General features: G+C 38.1%; 1 protein-coding gene across 1 annotated transcript in view; it reads left to right on the top strand.

Annotated features, from left to right (window-relative positions):
* Nucleotides 1-16,441, top strand: part of LOC139709602 (uncharacterized) — a 49,449-nt gene that overhangs the window by 13,286 nt on the left and 19,722 nt on the right. Inside the window, exons 9-18 of the mRNA XM_071621562.1 lie at nucleotides 487-675; nucleotides 2,415-2,596; nucleotides 4,326-4,506; nucleotides 6,634-6,759; nucleotides 7,335-7,466; nucleotides 8,292-8,417; nucleotides 10,450-10,695; nucleotides 11,420-11,548; nucleotides 13,039-13,155; nucleotides 15,030-15,149. Coding sequence (XP_071477663.1) covers nucleotides 487-675; nucleotides 2,415-2,596; nucleotides 4,326-4,506; nucleotides 6,634-6,759; nucleotides 7,335-7,466; nucleotides 8,292-8,417; nucleotides 10,450-10,695; nucleotides 11,420-11,548; nucleotides 13,039-13,155; nucleotides 15,030-15,149 — 1,548 coding nt within the window. The remainder of the gene's footprint in view (nucleotides 1-486; nucleotides 676-2,414; nucleotides 2,597-4,325; nucleotides 4,507-6,633; nucleotides 6,760-7,334; nucleotides 7,467-8,291; nucleotides 8,418-10,449; nucleotides 10,696-11,419; nucleotides 11,549-13,038; nucleotides 13,156-15,029; nucleotides 15,150-16,441) is intronic.

Here is a 16,441-nt window from a genome sequence, read left to right as displayed (position 1 = left end):
AACCATGATGGAGCTACTACACCCGTTGTAACACCGTTTTTCAATCAATACGGAGTGTTGTAGCTCCATGGTTTAAAGTATTGTTTACCATTGGGAGCAGTGATTTACAAATAAAAATGTTCGAGTTATCACATTATTGATGCATATGTGTAGGTTAGTTTTATCACAAAACATATAAAAAATTCGCGTTAAAGCCTAAAATATAAGGAGATATCGCTATTTTCAGAGTAAATCATAACTGTAGACGGCTTGGGTTAGTCTAGAAACATTTTTACTTTCTTAACTATTGTGCACGATTTGCATATTTAACAATATCAAATATTGATTACACTTATCAACATTTTTACATTGGTTGTTTCTATCGCTAACACATATTTTTAGAGCTGTTTTGAAGCACCCTAGGCTGGGTTTTGTTCATCTGCAAATGGTAAATAATGCCTTTGAGGTTTATCATTGCTGCTTCGTTCTTTTCTGTCATCTTCATAGAAAATTTCCCTCCTGAAATCACGGACATTGTAGAGGTCGGGGACACGGATGCCCTAATGGAAAACAACACCCTCTACGTCATCGTTGGTGAAACCTACACGCTTCAGGTCACGGCAACTGACCCTAACAACGACACCGTGACCTTTTCTCTCAATGGCACAGTGCCTGGAAGTGCCGAAATCACTGACAGTAAGTTCCAACAGGGAGAGAGGGAGGAGTGGGGCAGGGGTTGTGAAGACGTAAAAATATTATTGAAAAGTTCTTTGTTTATTTCTGCCTATTGCTTTACAGCAAAACAGGCACCCACAATGCATCAGGATAGATTATAATATGATATTACATGTATCTCATTTTGACTTAATACCCACTAAGTGGTATTATATCTTCAGTCTGATGTAGATGGTGATCTGATCTATACAGGAGCTCAATGAAATAACCTGTATTGGCTAAAGCCCCAATAGCTGACAACACAACTGAGATAATTGATATATTTGTTATGTAAACTCCATTAATAAGCCAGTGAATAATGATTAAAAAGATGAAGTACTTTCACGTCCATGATGGATTCATTGCATTGTGCAATCTAACTTAGCCCTGCTATGGAGAAGGGAAACCCTTTGCTCATTGATCAATTTATCATTCAATCAATTTAATGATCTATTTACTCTTGTAATTATGTATTGATAATCATTAATGTATTTGTTTACTTATTTTCTTTATTATTTACTCGTTTATTTGCTTTTGTGTACTAATTTATTCATCTATTTATTTGTTCATTTATTTATTTATCTATGTATTTATTTATTTATGTACTCATTTATTTATTTATTTATTCATTTATTTATTTGTTTGTTTGTTTGTTTGTTTGTTTGTTATGCTACCCAACGGAACCACTACTTGGCGCGTATGTCATCTTAAACTATTCTGCCCTACTTTGGCAAAAGGAAGCAAGTGACACTTTGATGGATATTGACTTTTTTATTGACGTGGCATTGTGAGGCTAAAAGTTACAATTTTGGCCCATTTCTGAGATATTCGGGTGGCAAAAGGAAGCAAGTGCACAAAATTGCATGAAAAAAATTGGCAAAAGGAAGCAAGTTACAACCTCATGATATGACTGTCACTTGCTTCCTTTTGCCATTTTTTAAAGTATGCTATGGATCTATAATATTTTGGCAAAATGAAGCAAGCAACATTCTCATGATATGGTTGTCACGTGCTTCCTTTTGCCAGATTTTGCATGTTTGCTAAAATTCTGAAATACTTCGACAAAAGGAAGTTACAACCTCCTTGTCACTTGCTTCCTTTTGCCAAATTATCTATATTTGCCCACAATCTAAAATACTTCGGCAAAAGGAAGCAAGTGACATCCTTGTGATATGATTGTCACTTGCTTCCTTTTGCCAATTCTTTTGATGTTTGCTACAAATCTATAATACTTTGGCAAAAGGAAGCAAGTAATATGCTCATGATATGATTGTCACTTGCTTCCTTCTGCCAGATTTTTCATGTTTGCTACAAATCTATAATACTTTGGCAAAAGGAAGCAAGTTACATAGTAATGAGTTTCTATGGGAATATCAAAATTCTCCGAATTGTCATAAATGCATCACCATATGACTTGCACGAATACCGACATTATTTCTCACTACAAATTTCCATGTTGAAGGGCCTACCCTAAAACATATTTTATTCATTTGTAGCATTTGTACTCGATGTCACTTGCTTCCTTTTGCCAAAGTAGGGCAGTATTAGTATTCCCACGATAATTATGCATACCCGCTCAGACGGGTGTGGTGTTTTGTTTGGTCGTCGTCATTGCTGTCGTCGTCGTCGTCGTCGTCGTTGTTGTTGTTGTTGTTGTTGAGGCCTAATGATTAATTTCAGTACTAACTGAGTACCATTGCCATGGTGACTACCATTTCCAGATGGCACATTCACCTGGACACCGATGAACACCACGCTGGTGGCCATCGACATCGTCGCGAGTGACGGTATTGTAGCGAGCTCTGAAACTTTGTCGGTCAAAGTTTGTAGGTGCGAAAACAACGGGACCTGTGACTTTGACACGGACGCTGAGGGGGAAGACTTCACGGAAAACAAGTTCGCCGTGAGTATACGAAGTCATTCCTCTGATCTGTAGGGGGCGTATCTGAAGGCCGTGTGACACCTGTCTGGGCAAGCCTTGCGTGCGACGTGCGAAGAACAATTTTTTTTAACTATCCGGAGGTCCCCGCCGATGATCCGCACATGACAGTACTAGCACGTATCTCTAGACCCGTTATAGTCGCCCGGAGGTGCGCATGCAAATCTTTTTACCCGCAACCATGTTTTGGCCCTGTCACACCTTTCCGAGCAAGCTACGCGGGCTTGTTACCTGTGGGGATTTTCCAGCATACCGGACATTTTCTGAGGGCGGACAAGTATTTGGGCAAGTCAGTGCAAGTGTCTTACTTGCTTGACGCGTTCTACTTTTAAGTTTTACGTGTGGGTATACAGTATACTGTGTGACCTGTGTGCCAGGCGCGTGGGCGGGGGGGGGGGGGGGGGGGGGGGGCTGACAGTGAAGGAATTATACCTTTGAAGGAATGGCAGAAGTCCCACAGAATGTCATTATCTTGGCCGCATATACGGGAACTGCCAAGTACCTGCATGGGAGTTGCCTGCGAGGTGCTGCCGCTAAGGGCCTCCTACTGGCGTTCTGAGTGGACCTCTGCGGCAATCCCCGCGACTCACCCGGAAAAAGTTTTGGTCATGCTCAAAACTTGGCTGCGGGTAAATCGGACTCCGGGCAACTACGGGCGAGATATGCGCTAGATACTATCAGGTGCGGACCAACTGCGGAGAGCTCCTGGTAGGAAATATTGTTTCCCCGCAAGTCAACCCACAAAACTTCCCCAGATACGGTATGACAAGGCCAGCCCTTGAGCATGCTCAAAACTTGCTCCGAGTGAGTCGTGGGGGCTCGCTCGCAGAGGTAAAAAAAAAATGCAAATGTGTCCAGCGTGTTTTCCTGTGTGCTGCATTTGGAACTCCTAAACGGTGGCATAAGTTCCTGAGGTACGTTGGATTTACGGGTAGTTGGCAGTGTGACTTGTCACATATACCTCGTGCCCATGATCCTTAGTTCCACTTTCCAGAGGAAGTAGGGGAAGTTAGTACCGTGGTTGAATAAAATGAATGAAATGAAATGAAATGAAATGGTGCGTTCTAGCACCTACCCCTTGCCCACCAACAATGTTATTTGTGCCACTGCATGATTGAGATAAGGTGTACCATGTGAGCGTGAGCGTGACTGAGTTGGTAAAAATAGGTGTACCGCTTTAAGGACATTCACGAGTGGTGACACAATCTAAGTGACCGTGCTGATGTGAACTTGGTATGAGTGCCGCTTGTGTTGGTGAGCTGCTTCTAATATAACATACATGCTAGCGCACAGACACAGTAGTTTAATTAAAGGGATTGTTGTAAACTGCAACAAAACGAAGCCCACCTACTCGGCCATCCTGACCATCCTGACACTGATCGCGGACTCATTCGTACACACACAGTCACATACTGCCACATCACAAAAGTGATTTTGTCACAATATTTATATACATATACATAATATATATACATGTATGCATAATTATGTACACTGTGTCTTGCAAATAATGCAGTAATCAAGTTATCAAAAGTAATAAATGTTTAATTTCCCTGACGATGGTGTACAAAATGCAACAGATGCACTTCGAATGTATAAGCCCTACGGATTCTGAATGTGGCCAGCGTTGAAGAAACGGCACAATGAACAGGCGAACATAAAATGGAAGATACTGCCTTATTATGTCTCACAGGTGGTGGTGTGCAACTGCACAGAAGGCTGGACGGGGACACATTGTGAGGAGGACGAAGATTCCTGTGACGGAGACCCATGTTTCGAGGGTGTCATCTGCTACGACCTTCCGCCACCGAGTACGGAACCAGACTGTGGCCCATGTCCGCCGAGTCTGACGGGCGACGGATTGAACTGTTTTGGTAATGGAACTTCATCCTTTTTCCAATGGCAGTCTGCCGCACACACTCACAAGTTAACACAAACAGAATGTGACACACACACACACGCGCGCACACACACACACACACACACACACACTAAGACACAAACCTGGAAAATTTTCAAGGTAAATACATGTACAAAGCTATACGAAATCAGAGTCACATTTCTTTTGATAAGGAAAGATAAAGTGTAATGAAATAAATCTATATGCACATATACCTGACGATGTTTTATTATTATGATCATTTCATATATTACCCATGCACGTGTCTCGAATGAGGATACATTCAGGTAATATATCAAGGACAATACAGCTTAATCCTGTTACAGAGCATGAGTGCAAAACGGACGATATTGTGGTCGATTTATTACACAATACTCTTGGGGGTACCAATGAGTAAAAGAAGGTGGGGGACTACTACATAAGGACAATATTGTTTAATTGTATTCCCCCTTTAATAGATCCTTGACGTTTGAGATTAAGGAATTCGGACAGACGATGCAAGACTCGTGAAACAAATGATCAAGTATCTCATGAAGGTTAAAGGACAAGTTCACCTTCATAAACATAAGGATTGAGAAAATGCAGCAATATTAGTCGAACACATCAGTGAAAGTTTGAGGAAAATTGGACAATCGATGCAAAAGTTATGAATTTTTAAAATTTTTGTGTTGGAACTGCTGGACGAGGAGACTACTACAGCTTGTGATGTCATATGAGTACAACAGTATAAAGAAAATGTAAAGAAAATTCAACATATTTTCATTTTTTTCGCATAATAAAACAGCATTTGACTTGCCTCTTTCTAAAGGTAGGGGGAATAATATTACCCATGACATATGTCGGTAACGAGTCAAGGGAATGTGTACTTTTTTTCAAAAGATGAAAATTTGTGACATTCTCTTTATATTTTCCTTATATTGTTGTACGCATGTGACATCGTACACTGCAGTAGTCTTCTCATCCAGCGGTTACTGCACAAAAACTTCAAAAATTCATAACTTTTGAACGGGTTGTCCGATTTTCCTCAAACTTTCAATGATGTGTTCTGCTAATATTGCTACATTTTCTCAGTCCTTATGTTTATGAAGGTGAACTTGTCCTTTAAGAACTAAAATGAAAGAATTACGACAATAATTTTATGTTGCGTGGTTCCATCAAAGTAAGCACAAATCTAATATCATGTACATGAATCTAAGCGTATATTTGTCAACGATCTCATTTTTTTTAAGCTGTTGTTATACCGTTTATAAGTTTCTCTTATTTCCCTTTAACTCGGCAACACCAGTCGAGTAAAATATTGGTAGAATGTATTAGCAAAGTATGTGGAAATGGGAAATATACTAAAAGTTAAAGGACAAGTCCACCTTCAGATACATAAGGATTGAGAGAATGCAGCAATATTAGTAGAACACATCAGTGAAAGTTTGAGGAAAATTGGACAATCCGTTCAAAAGTTACGAATATTTTAAGTATCTGCGCAGTCACTGCTGGAAGAGAAGGCTACTACAGTGTATGATGTCACATGCGTACAACTGTATAAGGAAAATAAAAAGAGAATTTCACAAAACTTTACTTTTTGAATAAAGTGCACATTTCTTCGACTTGCTACTGACGTATGTTAAGGGTAATAAATAAATATGTTGAATTTTCTTTATTCTTTCTTTATATCGTTGTACGCATGTGACACCACAAGCTATGGTAGTCTTTTCATCCATCCGTGGCAGAGCAGAAACTTCAAAAATTCATAACTTTCTAACGGATTGTTGGATTTTGCTTAAACTTTCACTGATGTGTTCTACTAATATTGCTGCATTCACTCAACCCACATGTCTACGAAGGTGAACTTGTCCTTTAAAATCAAACAAATCGGTGGTTCTGGACAGTTCTAAGTGTAACTTTTGCAAGGGACTTACTCGGTTTATAATCATATATTATTAGTTTTTTTTTGTGAGAATGAAAAACGTGAAATAAAGAAGCACTACTGTATGCAAATGATCGTATTTTACCAGTCAAGCTGATATGATCACTATTCTATGAGCATAATGTCATCACTAGCCCCCATTGTCTGAAGTTTCTCCTGTTTCTCTGCCTGTGTTCTCAGACATTGACGAATGTTTTAACTCATCACTGAACGCCTGCGAACAGAACTGTGAAAACACTGACGGATCCTACATCTGTTCCTGTAAGGGTGGTTATATGCTACAGCTAGATCAACGCAACTGCTCAGGTAATTAACGTTGCGTAGAAGAAAAAAAAGATCTTTATTATAATAGGATTAAGATTTTAAATGCCAAAATCAATATAAACTGGTTCATTCTTATCGACCTAGGGTACTCGAAATTAAAAGCTGATAGAAATAAAGAAAATAATGAAAACGTACAAATTTTAAATCTTCAAAAATATCTTTTCTTTAATGTAAGGAGTAAGGCAGCAATTAGACCTTTCAAATTCCCTTTAGTTGATTATCACCTTGAAAAAAAAAATAAATGGCATTTATCTGCTTTGGCATTTGAAATGTTCATATATATATTATATATAAGTATGTAAACCGTTTCCGAATCAGTTTAATCAAACACTTTGTTTATATAGTGACAGACGTACACTGTTCTAAAATCATGTAGGCTACCTGTGTTTTTTTTACAGACGTACGCTGTTCTAAAATCATGTAGGCTACCGGTGTTTTTTTTTTCAGAAATACAATATCATGAGCACTGAGAGCAGGTTGACCACGTAGCTCTCTTTCTTTTTGAACTGGAAAATTGAATAAAAAAAAGGTATTGTTTTATGTGAATGCTTTTTCAGATATTAACGAGTGTGATCGAGGTCTAGATGATTGCCCCGAAAATAGCATTTGCACCAACACAGAAGGGTCTTTCAACTGCTCTTGTGACATGGGTTTCCAGGACACCAACCAAGATGTCTTCGCTTGTCAAGGTAATTAGATGTTACTTTGATTTTATCATTATCGATTTGGTGTCATTGGTAACGAAACATATTTACTATTTTTACCTGCCCCCCCCCCCCCCCCCTCTTTCGTTGATGTTTTCATCAGTATAGAATTCACCACGTGTTTGTCTGATTTCTTCAATCCTTGACCGCATCTAAACTTCGAACCGATATTCTGAAAACTATATTTCTCTTGTGGCCAGGTTTCGTTATTTTCTCTTTCTTATGTGATTGTAGGGCGGTCTTGAAGGCAGGAAGAAAAAGTGCAATTTGTTAGAAATCTTGGCATTCAAAAAAAAAAAGAGGAATGCCAGATTCAAAAGAATGAAAGAATGAATGAATGAAAAGATCGACTACCTTATCAGGTATTTGTAGTTACAAATCATTTAGTGACAAGTATGTGTGTGTGTGTGTGTGTGTGTGTGTGTGTCATTGTTAACATGGATCGGATAGCGAATGAAATTCAAATAAAGAATGTCTTAAAACAAAAAAGTGTGTGTGTGTATTTATGTGTGTGTGCGCCCTAGACGGGTTTATGTAGCATGTAATGAATGTATTACGCACACACAAACATACGCACACACACACACACACGCACAAACACGACACAACACAACATTGATATTCGCTTTTGTGAGATATGGACCGACAATCATCGTCATAGGCCCATACGAAATATTTCTTTATGTATCATGAGAGATAATTATATTTCAACTTTGTTAGCAGTATTACTCCCCTCTCTTTCCTTTCCCACACAATTCTATTTTTTCTGTTTTTGAGAAAAGGCACGGTTTCTATGGTAATATCTTTCAGATATCAACGAATGCCTAAATCCCGACCAGTGCGACACGAACGCAGACTGCAACAACACAATCGGCTCGTTCACATGTACCTGTTTCGACGGCTATGTGGGCAGTGGATCTCCCAATGACTGTGCAGGTTAGATTGTATTTTTGTACCCTTTCCTGTGCCAGTGAGTCAAATGTGCACAAATCTCACACATACACCTGCAGACAGGAGATTAACGCGTTAAGCAGAAGACTTATTTTGAGCATTGTTGTTGCTTTTCAGTGAACTCTTTGTGACTGCTGTTACTAATTTAGGTTAAAGCTCGTTATTCCGAAGGTTCGTTATTCCGAAGGCTCTTTAGTCCGAAGATTCGTTATTCCGAAGGTTCGTTAATCCGAATTTCATTTTCGGATTTACGAATCATTGGAATAACGAACCTTCGGAATAACGCCACAAAATAAGTTCGGATCAACGAACCCTTTGTCATTTTCGGATCAACGAACCTCTAGGTAAAGGGAATTTGTGTGTTTCGGATCAACGAACCTTCGGAATAACGAACCTTCAGAATAGCGAACTTTCGGAATAACGAACAGCACCCACTAATTTGATACTGTACGACATAGAGCGAGTGCACAGAAGTCTTCCTGCGAGACCCTTCTCACGCTCTGAATTCGCCTTTGACCAATTGACCTTTGACGGGACCAATGTTGAATTTATCTATATTCTTTTGTCGTACAGTTACCAATGGTAGTGACAGAAACAAGTGAACTTCAACGTCACGCAACGTCACTTTTATAGCTACAATACATGGTGTCCCCGTCAAATTCCATCATGTTCCATGAGCGACCTTTTTTTTTTTTTGAGGTCGCAAGGTCCGAATAGATGAACTATAATTATAAGTGTACAAGTTATTGCTTTCTCAAGGATGGTTGGTTGTTTCTTGGAAGCTAGTATAATAATACACTCAGCAAAAAAAGAAAGTAAACGCTTTTTCAAGTTTAGATTTCTCATAGAATATTTGGCTGAAAGCTAATGTATTATATACCATATTGAAGGTAATTTATTTGGCTACCAGCCTGGTAGGTCATCAAAAAGGGAAACTTAATGCCTTATTGAACACCATTGTTCTTCTCTTCCAGGGCACAAAAGTAAAAGTTGCAAAACTGAACAAGTTGTCATTCATGCGTATGTACTCTTCCATAGAACAATAAGAACAAACAACAGATTCCACACAAAAAGAAACATGAATTAAGTTGCAAAAACAAACCTTTGATCTCTATGATATCTTTAAAGCCTAAAAGACCAATGAAGGCTATAAATAATGGAGGAAAATAAAGCATCTTATGTCAAATCTTAATTCAAATGAAATAAGAGAAGAAGTAATAATTTCCAAAAATGGTACAAATTTGAGCTTTTTTTTTCAAATGAAGAAATTGTAAGTAATGTTCATGATGTTAGGTTCTTGAAATTGTCACATGGATTTTAAATCACTAGTTTAAAAGAAATAAAGAAAGAAATTCTGCTCATTTAATCATCTTTATGTTTTTTATTCCCTATGTCATTTGAAGTTTGACTTGACAGAAAATTCTTATTTTTTCCAGTTTAGTTTCCCACTTTGTTTTTCTTAAAGGTAATAAAGAGATAAAGAGAACAAAAACTTATTTTTCCTATTTCATTCATGCCCCTCATTGTGTTAAATTGGTCTTTTGTTGTCAATGTTATCGTGAAAGGCATTTGCAAATGAAAGAGAACATGTCAATTTTTGCCATTTTTAATTTTCTGCCCTGAAGGACAAAAACGAATGTGCTCACTCATGCCTAAAGTTTTCTTTTAAATTAACCTGTGAACTTAATAATAAATAAATTACCTTTAATATGGTATATAATACATTGATTTTCATAAAGGTCTTGTATGAAAAATATGACCTCCAAAAAATGTTTACTCTCTTTTTTTTTGCTGAGTGTATATCAGCTAGCAAAAAACATCCAATCAGCCAGATATTGTAGGTACATTTATCACAACTTATTTGGAAAAGCTGTAGGCCTCTTTGTAATAGCTCAGTGCGACGAGCTACATGATTATTCATTAAAGATGGCATCAGTACATTGAGTTTGACATGACTTCATGATCTACTCAAATTGAATCAGTGATCCATCTACGTTTTTACTTCCGTGTGGGATAGATGAAGACGAATGCCGAAACGACGTACACAACTGCCACAAACAAGCCACGTGTATCAACGAGATTGGATACTTCCGGTGTTCGTGTAACAGCGGCTGGACGGGTAACGGCACGTTCTGTGAGGACATCAACGAGTGCGAGGTGGGGACAGACGCGTGTCACCACAACGCAACCTGCATCAACACTGTCGGAAGTTACCAGTGTGAATGTAATACTGGTTTCGTGGGAAATGGCTTTACTTGTGTTGGTAAGCAAAACGGCAATTAGCCTACGATGCTTTATTAGTAGTTAATGTGTCCTTACTGCATCTTCAGCTCGCGTGTATGCATAATGTGTAAATGAATGAATTCATTAAGAATTCAATAAAATCATGAACAAGAACAAACAGACTATAATCTAGGATGAATATTATCTATCGTTTCCTATAAGACTCCACCATCCATTCTTATCCAAATTCACCGGAAGTATAGAATCCGTCTCGGAAGTGGAATGTTGACTGTAATGACATCAAACATTTTATTCATGTATCGGAGTATGATAAAGGTACTGGAATTTATGAAACCAATGCTTGTTGTCTATGACACCATCCCCTCAGCCAATTCGTATAATGTAATTTAAAACTAATGATTATTTCTTTTCTCTGTCAACATGTGATACTTGTCCCGTAACTTTGTCCATTCAAATTGTCGAAATGAAAGAAACATTGCCACTGATTGACAAATTGCCCTACATCGACGTAAACATTTACGTCGATGGAGGACAATTTGTCAATCAGTTGCAATGGAAACATCTCGACGGAAGAATTTCATGAATTTAAAGAAACATTGTTCTGTCAGTCAGCATGTCATTGTTTTATTATTTTTGTATTTGTTCTATATACCATTGCAAATGTGCGACAAGGAGAGGAGCCTCTCTTTGTGTCGGCGTGAAAAATATGAAATAATGCCACCACTTTCCCTGCCCCCTCCCAGATGTTGACGAGTGTGCCGATAAGAGCCTTAACACATGTCCTGCGGGATCCGAGTGCGTCAATACTGCCGGGTCATTCCAGTGCCCCTGCCTCAATGGGTACAACGAAACGGCGAACGGAACCTGTGAAGGTATAATGAATCTAATACACACAGGCACAAATGTCATACACACACAAAAAAAAAGTCGTTACAGGCGATTTCATGAGGCCAAAGATATTAATGCTAAGAAAACTACAACGTAAGGAGACTTGACTGATTTTTATTTTAGAGTTTATATTTGTTTGAGAATACCAAATTAGCCACACATTAGGAAAAAAAAATATTGATATTTTACATAAACTTGTTGCCGAAGGTAGTGAATATCTTATAGCATGTTGCTGGGAATGTGTGCCTAAAGAGGCGGCGCAGAAAAATCAATGTTTCTTTGCAAAACAACCCTACAGGTGTCGTCCAGGAAATATCTATCAAACATCGCGACGTTACATTTCTAGAATATTAGCGACATTATTGTGGACAATCTAAAACAAGCAAAAAGGAACCAATTTCCAATTCTGTCAGTGAGTTTTGTCGGTTTTTTTTTTTGCTTTCAACTTGCTCCAAAATGACACGATCTGGATAGTTAACGATGATTCTGTTTGAATTTGCATTTGAATCTTATTTTTCATACCTTATTATTTCACAACAACATGGCACAACCATTATTTTTATGCAGTATACATATCACAGGACAAAACGATATCAAAATCATCAAAATGTAATTCGAAATATGTAGAAGCTAGTTTCAAAAGTACATGCAATGATTTATATACAGTATGTCCCCCCAAAAACAATTATAATTGATTTTTTGCATTGATAACGCCCAATATGATTAACCCGTCTAAATGCTACTTCAGGGTCTTAAAATATATCATCTTAGCTCTATTTTGCAAAAACCCCATTCAATTTGGTTAAGTGGTCACAGAGAACTGTGGATTGTTGTAAAGCATGTCATGAGTCTGATTCTTCCAAGTTTAGAACTTGGATGTCCTTGGAACTGCATATTAATGTGTAAATACAATAGACAGAACTTGGAGGGAAGGGATTCCTGACATGCCCTACAAAAATCCTCATCTCTCTTTGACCACTGAAGCAAATTGAATGGGGTTTTCTGTAAGATGTGAGTAATGAGTTGTAGTTTTATACCCTGAAATTGTGCTTGGATTGATTCACCATTTTTAAATTCATCGTTGCAGAGGGTACCATTGTAATTTTGGGGGGACATACGGTAGAATGATAGAAAAACACATGGTTATAACTTTTATCTAAATAAATGACGGAACAAACACCGACGAAAGCTTAGATCATAACGAATTAGGGGTGTGAATTACGACTGAACCGACTAAAAAAGAAACGCTTGTCCTTTTCATGAATGCATCCCTGGATTATAAACTAGAAAAAAAAATTGTCAGACATAAATTATCCATGAGGGCGAAAATATTCTTGGAAACAGTCTAAAACCCATTCGCTGCGCTCGTGGGTTTAAACAGTTCCAAAGTTAATCTCGCGCCCACTCTGTCCTGCGCATCATTTGTATATTGTGTGATGACTTCATGAAAAGGACCCCTACTCCCCCCTCACAGATATCAACGAGTGTGACTTAGGATATTGTGACGTCAACGCGAACTGCACCAACAGCATCGGTTCGTTCAGCTGCGAATGCCGTGAATTCTACCAGGGCGATGGAACAAACTGCGAGGGTGAGCATCTTCCTAACTTTTTTTTTGACTCATCTGTGCATTAAACTGGCTTTTTTTTTAACTCTTTATGTGCCACGTTCGCACGTCCGGCTCAATCGACGGCTTGCCAACTTCGCATATTCTGCTCAATAAACAAAGCCGCCAAAACCGCTCGATAAATCGCTAATCCCGCGGTAAAAATCAAAGCGTTTCTCGCGCTTTTGTTCCTCTCACATACGGCTTGCATTCTATGTGGTGATTGATTATTAAGCGGTGTTCCCAACTAGATTTTCGTGTACATTCTAAGTTTCTGTCACTATTTTATGTGCAAAAGTCATGCCTTTACAGTAATGTAGCAACTGGTAATTCAAAAGGAAAAATGAAAATAGAATTGTTATACATTGTATATGGAAGCAAAGTTTGGCATTCCTCTTTAACATTGCTTACTATTATGTCCAGCTTAACAGAAATTTGTAGAAGTAATGCAAATTGGAAAAACAGAATTCCTTCTCAAAGCATGACTACCTTCGTGTCTCAGAATAACGTGGCACACAGGGGGTTTCCACCATGGCACATAAAGAGTTAATGGGTAACATGTTGTTATTTGACACCCAAAGACATTGTTTAGATATTGTGGTGGCTCATTGTGTAATGATGTTTATCTGGATGTAAGATCACGAAATTTTGCACTCATTTGTTTATTTTGATGCTACCACGGTCACTAATAGAGATTTTTCACATTATTTTCCTCGTTTATGTTAATTTCGAAACATGCCGGTTTTATTTGACAATGATCAATACCTTCAGACTTTCAACTACGCCCACCACATGGCCTCCAGCTAGCGTGTATGATATTGTCCTACTATGATTCGACTCTTAATTTTAATTAAAGTGTCATTTCATTTCTTCTTCTTTTTTAAAAAAATCTTATGTCGTTTCGTGTCATGTTGTTTTAAATCAATAAAGCCAGTTCGGAGTTCCACTTTGCGCATGAGCAGAAAAGGGTCATTTGTACCAACAGGGCAAGTTGGTTTTGAAATTCACTGGGATAAGCATCTGTGATGTAATGATTATTCAAGTAATCCTAAATGGTGCTTGCCAGCACATCCACCTGACAGCAAAAGTGGTATTTGGCAATATCAATGCAAAAAGATTGTTAATACAATCAATGCAAAATAATGCAGTAGATGCTTTCCCAAGCGTTAATCGTGGACCTTTGTAGTCACCTGGTCTACGCAATTTCATCCTTTGTTCGAACATGATTGATGAATTCCACGTATTGTTTTGTCGGGCCAGCTACAAGTAGCTATATACATTATTTTTTTTCCGCTTTGAAAACAAGTGAGGTTCCTTATCAACTGAGAAAAAAAAAAGAAAGGTCATTTGTACTTATGTGCACATGAGCTAACTCTTAACTGGCTTATTCATTTAACTGCATTCGATTCTACTTCTTCTTCATTATGAATAATACGATGGATTGCAGAGATTTCCATTGCAAAGAAAGTCTATAGCGGATTGAATTTCTTTCGAAAATTTTTACTAACCAACCCCTTTCAATTTTGCTGAAACAATCAATTTGTGGCATGCTAATGTTGAGGCAAAGATTTGCAAGGCAGGATTCCGTTTTCAATGGACCGCCTGTTGACATAGGTGCGAAACTACAGGGAAAATAATATGATAAAGCAAAGCTTGAAAACGATTTGTAACTCTCCAAGCATTTCTGTTCATTTTCTTCCTTTTTTTTTCATTTATCTGCTGGATGTCTATTACTGGTGTCGTATCATTTTTTATTTCCTGCCGTAGAAAGGGATGTGGCAGATTTATCAAACGTAGGGACGATTTATCTGAATTTTTATGTAAAGAAAAGTTCATTGATTGTTCTGTTCCTTTCACAGATATTGACGAGTGCAATTTAGGTCTAGATGATTGTTCTCAGAGATGCACAAACGAAGAGCCGGGCTATAATTGTAGCTGTCTGGATGGATTCCTTTTGGTGGACAGTTCCCAATGCGAGCGTGAGTTTCGGTTCTTTGCCAACCATGTTGCTTTTTTTGACTGCTGCTGCTGCTGTAGTACTGCTGTTGTTGTTGTAGTACTGCTGTTGTTGTTGTTTTGTCGCGTGGTTTCAGCAGAATAATGTTACCAGAAGAAAAAGAGCGCTTAGGTGGAGATTTGCGATCAGTCATTCTCGTTAAATGCCGAAAGATCAGTGAGAGCAGCTTTATTGCTATTAAAGTAATCACAATAATGACTCGGTATATATACAATGAAGGTGTGTATGGACCAAAGGATTCCCTCTGTGCAAAAAGACATTAGCCAGGTGGACACGGAACTGGTCTGTAACTGTACAAACACAAACTGACTTTTGCTCGTCACTTTAAAAGTTGTCTTTGTACACGCTAAGCCTGATGCGACCCTGTCGACGGCGGAATTGATCGCGTCTTTTGGTAATTGTTATCCTGATCCTTCAAGTCTATATAAACAGTAATGATCCTTTATTTAATCAGAAGTCTACAACGATTTTTTTAAAGGGAATTCGACCCTGGGTTTAAGGGGGCGCTGTTAGATATAGATTAATGGTGACGATCTGATACGAAGATTGCCGAAGATCTATCAACAAAACTATATCATGGGTGCATTTCTTGCGCTTCGATTTGTAGGGTTCAATAGGAGCTTTGTTTTGATGTGTTCTCCCTATAGCACGTCCACGTTCTCTACAGTGTACGCATAGCCTATCCTATACGCTTACAAGTTATACAGTATACGCTGCGGTACGTATACTCGTGCACTCAAACATTTCTAGACCCGGTTGGCAATATTTTGTTGACGTAGCCGAGAACAGGTCCTCTTGAACAGCTCGCACAAGTTGATTCGAGTTTGTAATTTGTAATAGAGAAATGTAGTACACTATACCTTAGCTGAACCAGTGACATGGAAAGAACTTAGCCTACTCGAATTATAGGCATCCACTTAATCCCAAGTTACGCAACCCACGTCGACAAAACAAAAACAAAAACAGTTAGCAACTGGTACTGGTATGTAAGACGTACTTTAATTTTACATTGTTATACATTTTATTCAACTTATATAATATTCAATTTTATACTTTGATTGCCTTTTTAACTTGTCGTATTTTGTGTTGTATTTTATGTAATATATTGTTATAGATTGTAACATTGTACTATTTGTTTCAAATTATAAATTGTAGTTTTAAATTTTTGATGTAATACAGGGCTCTCTTGTAAAGCAGTTTTAGAGAGTCTACCCTGTACAAAGAACACAGAATAAATAAATAAATAAATAAATA

Source organism: Diadema antillarum, unplaced genomic scaffold, assembly GCF_040938485.1.
Source record: "Diadema antillarum isolate AM-2024a unplaced genomic scaffold, OU_Dant_1.0 seq00001454_RagTag, whole genome shotgun sequence".
NCBI classification, from domain to species: domain Eukaryota; kingdom Metazoa; phylum Echinodermata; class Echinoidea; order Diadematoida; family Diadematidae; genus Diadema; species Diadema antillarum.
The sequence above is the reverse complement of the archived record's forward strand: the minus strand, read 5'-3'. Positions and strand labels throughout refer to the sequence as shown.